The sequence below is a fragment of the Ixodes scapularis genome, unplaced genomic scaffold (assembly GCF_016920785.2).
Source record: "Ixodes scapularis isolate PalLabHiFi unplaced genomic scaffold, ASM1692078v2 PGA_scaffold1__304_contigs__length_218370807, whole genome shotgun sequence".
Taxonomy (NCBI): domain Eukaryota; kingdom Metazoa; phylum Arthropoda; class Arachnida; order Ixodida; family Ixodidae; genus Ixodes; species Ixodes scapularis.
The window spans coordinates 137377219-137386552 of NW_024609846.1; the positions used below are offsets into that span (position 1 = coordinate 137377219).

At 42.6% G+C, this 9334-nt stretch overlaps 1 protein-coding gene across 1 annotated transcript in view; it reads left to right on the plus strand.

Moving 5' to 3' along the window:
* LOC120837411 overlaps window positions 1-603 on the plus strand; it is a 32065-nt gene extending 31462 nt beyond the window's left edge. Inside the window, exon 3 of the mRNA XM_040206740.2 lies at window positions 493-603. Coding sequence (XP_040062674.2) covers window positions 493-603 — 111 coding nt within the window. The remainder of the gene's footprint in view (window positions 1-492) is intronic.
* The last annotated feature ends 8731 nt before the right edge of the window (window positions 604-9334 follow it).

The following is a 9334-nucleotide window of genomic DNA, read 5'->3' on the forward strand; positions in this document are numbered from 1 at the left end:
CATCGAAAGCTCCACTCAATGCAGTCGGGGTGGAGCTTTCGATGCATGGACTAACAGCCTTCGCAGTTGGTCCATGCTAAGGTGAGGGGAATTATAGTTCCGAGCTCCTTCTAGAAACATATTATTATAGAACGTTTTTAGGATGTGGGCAAAAGTTTTATAAAGGTTGTATAAATAAAAAAGTCAGAATGATGAACATACATAAACAAATGTATCACGGCAAAGCTTTGCGAACTCCTGCTCAGTATTTCTTTGAAGATCACGACGAACGCCGAAGGTGAGGACTGCAAGCTACATTGAACGACGACGAAAGCTACAAGTATTTTGGTTAGTTGTTGATAATGAACTTTTAAATTGATGAACACTAAGTTTTCTGGTGCAAGAGTTTGTTTTTATATATTTTACCGTTAAGTTAGAAGTATGAAATTTCCCTGTTTTTTGTTTTTGTTTTAGTTACCTTCTTAAAAATAATACAAATTATTACATTTCCAGGATAATGGTTTCCTGTACGTAAATTGTACAAAAACGTGCCCGGAGAGAAAACATGAAACTGTTGTGAATGGAAACGAGTGTGTCGTAAGTCTTTATAGCTTTGATAATTAGTACCTAGAGTGATTGCCTCCTGTCATAAAATCACCCTGAAGATTTTTGGGGCATTCGGCTCTCCGCAAATTGTTATAAAAATGGAGTTCAGCTGAACTGCAGACATTGGTGTACTTCCCAGAGGAAATATAAGTCATAATAATACAATATGACGGGGCGCTAATTAGAACCTTGGGAATGTATTTTGTGTATTCCCGGGCCCGATATACCTTGTGCATTGGTTTGATAAGCATTTCATCTTCCCAACAACTTAAAGGGGCTGTGCAACGACATTGGGTAGGAATATTTCTTATGTCATGGATGAAGAAAGTATAAACAACTAAAACAGGGACAACACAACCACATCTTTCAACTAGCAACAGACGAGTAAACTTTCAACAGCGAGCACCTGACTATACCCAGTAGGAGTAGGGGAGAGAAGGGGAGAGAAGGAAAGATAAAACACGCCAAGTGCAAGTTCAGGTGGTAGGGTTATCTCGATTTTTAAAAATTCAACCTCAGTTTTCGTCAGCAGGAGGGAAGGGTTTGACACGTTGTTTTTTGCTGTGGTCATGGCGAATGATTCTATGATTTCCCTGCCGAATCTGCTGTCATGCCCCCCAAGGATTTTTGTGTCACCAAAGAGGGGATGACAACGCAAACACGAACGGGCATGTATGACTATGGGATGATAAGAATCTGGAGAGGCCTTAGAAACTTCGTTGTGATGTTCGCGGAGTCTGTGATTGGTGCATCTGCCGGTCTGTCCTATGTATTGATGGCCACAGCTCAAGGGTTTTGACAACCAACCCAACAAACCACGTCGATCAGGTTAGACAATATTGAAGCCAGCCTCAAAGAGCTAGGAATGATGCAAAAAAAAACTTGATACTTGCGTCGCGAACGTACAAGCTCTGGAAACCAGTCTAAACGACCTCAAAATCAAGTATGACGACTTAGATAACCGTAGTCGTAGGAACAACTTGATAATTTATGGAATTGAAGAATCTGGACGCAATGACAGCAGCACTCTTGAAGCAAGGGTAAGAAAAGAAAGAATAGAAGATCGCTTGCAGCTACAACCTGTACCTATCGAAAGAATTTACCGCATCGGTAAATTCTCGCCTGAAAAGCCTCGCCCCGTCATTTTGGAACTTTTAGATTTCCGAGACAAAATGAAAATCTTACGAAACTGTCAGAAGCTTAAAGGAACCAAATTCTCGATAAACGAAGACTTTTCGAAAAACGTACAAGAAGTCAGAAAAAAGATGCTGGAGCGAACGAAACCAAACAAAACGTCCGGAGATAAGATAACTCTACGCTTCGACAAAATGAAAATAAATGACCAAATGTACAGTCGGGGACAAAAGTCTCCAGGACATGCGAGCTGCGGCTGAAACGCATCGCTCTGCCATCTGCCGGCGGGTGGCCTGGTTTCGAGATCACACAAAAGCGCATGCGCGTCCTACACTCTCAAGAAAAAAGGGTGTCAAAAGGTGTATTCTTACACCCTTTGTCCCATATAATACACCCCCAAACTTCAATTCGACATACAGCGCCCTACAGTCGAACAGACGGCCCGAATGTTTACGAGGGGCTTGATAGCCGTGTGGTACAACTTATTAAAATAGCTAATGTACGTTTTACGGAACACGAAAAAAATAATCCGGGTTTTCTTGGCCCTACTGTAAAAACTCGGTGTTTTCTTTATGTGGTCTTTGATACGTACTTTAGCTATTTAAAATGTTATACCACACGGCTATAAAGCCCCTCGTAAAATTTCGGGCTCTCTGTTCGACTGTAGGGCACTGCACGTCGAATTGAAATTCTGGGGTGTATTATATGGGACAAAGGGTGTAAGAATACACCTTTTGACACCCTTTTTTCTTGAGAGTGTACTCTGCCTGGAAACATGTCTGTTTTCCCGCTCTTCTGCGGCACAGTGCCTAACTCGGAATCGGGCGCGTGGTACCGCCTCGGAGATAGCGCTGGCAGCTGACGAGCGTCTGCTACACATTCCGAAACTCGAGATACCGCCTGGGGCATTTCGCCGCATCTCGCCGTGTCAGCGCACCTTGCTTTATAACCAGTTGAGCTTATCGCTCAGTTGAGATGCCGTGACTTCTTGCTTGATAGGTGCCATGTCAGTAAGCGCTATCTCCGAGGCGGTACCACGCGCCCGATTCCGAGTTAGGCGCCGCGCCGCAGAAGAGCGGGAAAACGCACATGTTGGCAGGCACAGTAGGACGCGCATGCGCTTTTCTGTGATCTCGAAACCAGGCCACCCGCCGGCAGATGGCAGAGCGATGCGTTTCAGCCGCAGCTCGCGTGTCCTGGAGACTTTTGTCCCCGACTGTACGCATGGGATGAAAACAAAAACGACATCACTCCCCTGCCTGGAAGCAGTACCCACAAATGACTGCGTCCGAGGGCTGATACTGAAAAGTTTGCAATAAAAATACTAAATGTTAACGCAAGAAGCCTGTTGAACAAATTGGAAAAATTTGAGGCCATAACCATGACTCACGATCCAGATGCTATGATAGTGACGGAAACCTGGCTTTCGTCGCATATCCAAGATAACGAGCTTGATATACCAAACTACTCAGTAATAAGAAGAGATCGACAGTCACGCGGCGGAGGGGTAGCTATCTTGTACAAAACGTGTTTTAAAGCCTCGCCAATGCCGGACGTGACGGGCATTGAGTCATTATGGTGTAAACTTTGGTTTAATGACTTCACCCTGTACGTTGGTGCTGCTTACAGGCCTCCAAACGAAATTGCTAATTTTTTTTTACATTCTCTATAAGTACATGCAATCGAACATTCAGCCAAATGATAAAATAATACTGGCGGGAGATTTCAACCTGCCTGAAATTATTTGGCCCGAACCTCAAGACCCCTTAGCATGCCTTTACGGAACAAATCCTACGTGCGATATTTGCTTTAGTTATGAGTTGACCCGGATTGTGTCAGACTTCACACGTACACAGGCTTCCTCGCAGAGTGTCCTGGACCTGATATTCGTGAGCGGCTGCTTTTTAAAAGAACGAGACGTGAACATCGTTGACAGAATATCTGACCATGACATTGTGGTAGCCTCGCTCAGACCAGATACGGTGCCAAAAAATACCAGCTAGGTTATTCAAGTTTTAGACTTAAATCGTGCTAATGATGTAGCCATCCTGGATTGTTTCGATTTTCACTTTGACCTTTTTTATCAACTTTCCCTACGATCGGATAGTTCCACAAATGACCTTTGGAATTCCTCCAAGTCAATAATTTTCCATTGTGTGAATACCCATATTCCAACTAAGGTCAAAAGAACCGCTAAGCGAAATCCTTGGATAACGCGTGAAATTATTCATATCAAGCAGAAAATTAACAGACTTCAAAAACAAACAAAGATTAGGAAAAGTGCATCGAAGCAAGAACAAATCACGAACTTAACTAAAGAACTCGGGAGCAAAATAAAGTGTACTAAAAAGAAGTTTTACAACGAAACTCTTTATTCCCTCATTAGAACAGCGCCAGATAAATTTTGGAGGTACATAAATCCGCGCGCAAAAGTAACAAACGATACAGCAATCGTCAATAGCCTGCACAAGGCTAACAACTTCAATGATTATTTCCTTTCAATTTTTACACGTGACAACGGCGTTGTGCCACCCTACAAAGATAGGCAATTACAAGATACCGTGGGCAACATAACAATATCTGAGGCCGGCATACTCTGTCTTCTTCTTAATCTTGACCCTAAAAAAAGTGCCGGGCCAGATAATATTACGAACGCATTTCTGATAAGGTATGCAGAATGGATCTCAAAATACTTATCACTAATATATGGGAAATCGCTGCAAGAATCAAAAATTCCCCCGACTGGAAGCAAGCTCAAATAATTCCAATTCATAAATCGGGCAGCAGAGAGAGCATTTCAAACTATAGGCCAATTTCACTTACATCAACATGTTGCAAATTATTGGAACATGTTATCCTAAAGCATATCACTGCTTTTGTCGAAGAAAACAACGTTTTAGGTGTATGCCAGCACGGTTTTCGATCCGGATTGTCAACCGTCACTCAGTTAATTGAAAGCGTGCACGACTTTTCCTCGGTTATAAATCAAAGAAGCCAAGTGGATGTCATCTTCCTAGACCTGTCAAAAGCGTTTGACAGAGTCTCCCACGATAAACTACTTTTCAAGTTAACGAAAATCCTAGGCGACGGACAAGTTGTAAATTGGATTAAGGACTACCTCTCTGGACGATCTCAATTCGTGAAAATTAACGGAAATAGCTCAGCTAATACGGCCATGTGTTCAGGAGTACCTCAGGGTTCAGTGCTTTCCCCTCTTCTCTTCCTGCTCTATATTAATGATATAACTGATAACATCGACATGAACGTTAGACTCTTTGCTGACGATTGTATAATATATTCTGAAATAACAAATTCTTCGGACCACTTAAAATTACAAAGCGCGTTAGACAAGATTTCAAACTGGTGTAAAGGATGGCAGATGCTTATTAACACAGACAAAACAGTAGCCATGTCCATAAGTAGAAAGAAACACATATTCAATCATTCTTATAAGATAAACGGAAACAATATACAAAACGTCCATGAGTTCAAGTACCTGGGTGTCCCGTTCACAAGTGATCTTGACTAAGGCATGCACATAGACGCAGTAACTAAAAAAGCTCTAACGAAATTGTGGTGCATAAGAAGGCGACTAAAATACGCTTCCCGCGATACCAAACTGTTGGCCTACACGACACTTATTCGGCCTGTGCTTGAATATGCCAGCCCTGTTTCGTTCCCCTTCACAAAAACTAACATACGAAAATTGGGCAAAGTGCAGAGGCTCGCTGTAAGATTTATTACTAATAAGTTTGGCACCCGTGATTCACCATCTGAGCTATGTAGAGTGCTCGGCGTGCAGCGATTAGAAAAAAGAGCTAAGCTCGCGAGATTAAAGCAAATTTACCAAATAGCCAATAACTTGACTAAAGTAGAAAAATCTAAGTACCTTATTCCCCACGATGGAAGAGAAACCCGTTCAAACCACGGGAAAATATTCAGGGAGTTCCAACCTAAAAATAATTGCTTTAAATTTTCATTTCTTCCGCTAGCAGTCCAGGAATGGAACAGTTTGCCCCGACACGTTGTCCACGCTAGCTCGCTGAAACAGTTCATGGATGATGTCGAAGCGCTCATGATGTAAAAATACCAAGTCTCATCCACTCCGTTTGTTTCATATATTTTTTACCCTCTGTATAACTGTTTTTTCTGCACTATGGTTATGCATCTGTGTTTTGTACAACCCTACAAAAATCCTCCAATGAGGATTAGTAGTATTGATAAATAAATAAAATAAAAAGACGTCGTCGAAAAGGTAGATAGCTCCAAACGGGTGTCCTCCATTGTCGTTGTAAAAAATAAAGATGGGGACATAAGACTATGCGTCGACCTTCACTAGAGTTAAACGAGGCAGTGGTGGTAAACAAGTTTTCTCAGTTACACACAGAGGAGCTGTTGCACAAACTCTACGGGGCAAAATACTTTTAGAAGATGGATTTGGCAGCCGCATACCATCAAGTGCTTCTCAGCCTAGAAAGCAGAGACATGGTAGCTTTCATCACAAAGGAAGGCCTGTACAGATTCAAGCGAGTTTGTTTTGAACTTGTTTCTGCGCCTCCTGCGTTGAAAAAGGTGATGGTTACGATCTTGAAAAGTTGGAAAAATTCATTTTGCTGCATCGACGACGTTGTTGTGTTTTGAAGCATCCTTAAAGAACATGATAAGAGCTTGAAGCAGGTACCGAACTGCATCGACAGGGCTGGCTTGAAACTCAACAATGGGTGTGCTTTCGCCGTGCAAGAACTCTCCTTCCTTGGGCACACAGTTCGCGGCAAGAAAGCACTCTTAGACAAAAGGGCATCAATAGTCTCGGAATCAAAAACAGCGCAAAACAAAACGACGGACCAGTAGAAGAGTATACACACAGACAAGGAACTGTAGAAGCCCAGATTTCTACGCTTCTACAGTTCCTTTTTTCTACATGGGGCAGCGTTTTGTCTGTGGGTATACTCTTCTACTGGTCCGTCGTTTTGTTTGCGCTGTTTTTTCATTCCCATGCACCACCAACTCACCCAGATTTCTACGCTTCTACGGTATCGATAGTGCTTCCTAAGGAAAGGAACGGTTTTGTAACCTATGTTATTCTAGAAAGGGAAAAACATTCGTTCCTGAAGCAGGGGAGCAAAGTTCCTCCGTCGCCTGCATCTCATTATGGCGGCTCAAAATCTAGCAAATCGAGCTCAATAAGGCTTAACGAGGACGCTACGTCTCATGTACGGGACGAGAGGAGCAGCAAATAAAAGCGTAACACGAGCTTTCCGCGAACTATGTTTATTTCGGAAGCCAACTTCCCCCCGCAGGTAAAGAATCTTCCGTTTCAAAGGCAGTTACTGAGTCTTCTCGTCGTCAGCACAGCGATGTTAAACGGAGACAACCGATACTCAGTTACCTCGCGCACTTTACGTCTTGCCTTTTCTATTCCTAGAGTCACAATTCTTTCGTCAACCACAGATCACGGAGGAATGGTAAACCAATCCGCAAAACCAAAAGCCGCTCTTAAAACAACAAACTCGAAGCCGCTGTTGCACGGTAACCAGGAATAGACGATGGATGGATGGATGAATCCGGCTGAGCTCTTTGGATCGGGCGGTAGCTTACGCCACCTAGCCATTTTGTTTTACCATTTAAGCTTAGAATATTTAAATGTAAAAACTATATTCACTCCGCACTAAAAAAAAAGTGAGGTTATAAATACCCCTTGCCATTATTTAATAAGAAAATACCTAGTTTTCTCTCGCTTTCTGCCACTATTAATTTAATCTTTGCTTAGTAATCTCTACTGTCTTGAAATCCACTTTTCCTTCGCTGTCTCTAAAACCCAATGACTTTATTAAATCTATGTTGTCTTCGGTAGGCATAGGGTGAATCCCTTTGCAGTAGAGTATCAACTGCTCAGCCGTCTCGTCCTCCTCCCCACAAGCAGCGCACACTCTATCCATTTCCTGCTACTTCGCTTTGTATGTTCTGGTTCGTAAAACACCCGTCCTTGCCTCAAACAACAATGAGCTTCCCCTAGAATTGTCATAAATGCTTTCTTCGACAATAACTGTTTTGTTTAATATATAGCTTTCCAGAGCCGTCTTTGTCTGAATTCCCTCTAGCCACCGATCTCTTTCTGTGGCCTTAACTTTATTTTTAACTGAGATCTGCTCTTCTGTAACTCCACTATAGCCTAAAAACTTTCCTCTTATTTTTCCTAGTGCGCTGTCTCCACTTTGTGTCTATACTCCTCATGCATAAATATCTAAAAACCTTTCATGCAATTGCTTCCCATCCATTTGCCTCAAGCGATCCTCAAACCCTATCTTGCTCGCAGCTTCCCCGCCCTCAAATGACGCCCATCCCATGTCTCCTTGTACTGCCTGGTTTGGAGTTTCGCAATGTGCCTCCAAAGCCAGCCTACCTACTGTTTTATTTCTAGTCTTGCATGCACTTCGGATTGCATGCATAGCACTGCGTTTCCAAAAGGTAAGCCAGGCACCATGACCCCTTTCCAAATCTCTCTCACCACCTCATACTTGTAATTCCAAAGTGCTCTATTTTTTATTACAGATGCATTTCTGTTGCCCTTACCTATTATATACTTGTCATGCTCACTGAGATATTCTGCACCATCACATATCCATACTCCTAGTTAACTGTATTTACTAGCTCTTTCAACTCTAATATTCTGTATCTTCAGCCTCTCAACATCATCATTGTTAAAATCATGACTGCTGACTTTTCACTTCTGAAATCTAAACCTAATTCCTCTCCTTTCCCACCACAGATCCTCATTAATTACTGCAAATATATCCTGTTATTAGCCATTATTACGATATCATCCGCATACATCAATCCCGGTAAGGATTGCTGAATTTTTGGCCTAGCTTACTGTACGAAAGGTCGAATCCAAGCCCACTCTTCTCTATTCTATCCTTCAATCCTCTCATATACAACATAAACAGCAAAGGCGATAACGGGCACCCGTGCCTAAGGCCTCGTCTTATCTCTATTTTCCATGTTGCTCTTAGTCTTTCATCTAGGTTTATGCTCTCCACTATGTCCCACAGATTCCTTTGGTTCACATTGTCATAGGCAGCCTTGATATGCAGAAATGCCAGCCAGAGCTGTCTGTTTTCTTTTTGCGTTGTTTCTATACACTGTGTTAGAGAAAATATATTGTCCTCCAACCTTCTTTGTTTCCGAAACCCGTTCTGTAACTCGCCCAGTATGCCCTCGCAATCTACCTATCCCTCCAGTCTGTTCTTTATAATCTGCATTACCAACCTGTAAATAACTGGTGTCATGGTTATGGGACGATAATCCCTAATATCAGACTTATCTCCCTTTCCCTTGTATATCATACTCATCCTACGAAGCCTCCATTCATCTGGAATATTTCCTTTTGTTATCATAGCGTTCACTACCTCCCTTAGTTTGGCGTTAGATTTAGGACCCAAATTCTTCACCGGCTTGATTGGGATACCATCTGTGCCTGTCGACGTGTTACTAGGGACTCTTCGTTCCGCCTTTTTCCATTCTCTTCGTCCGAAATCCGCGATGTTACAAGCTGGACTGCTACTTCCTTCGGTTCTCCTATCTTCCACATGTACCCGTTCCCGAAATTTCTCAG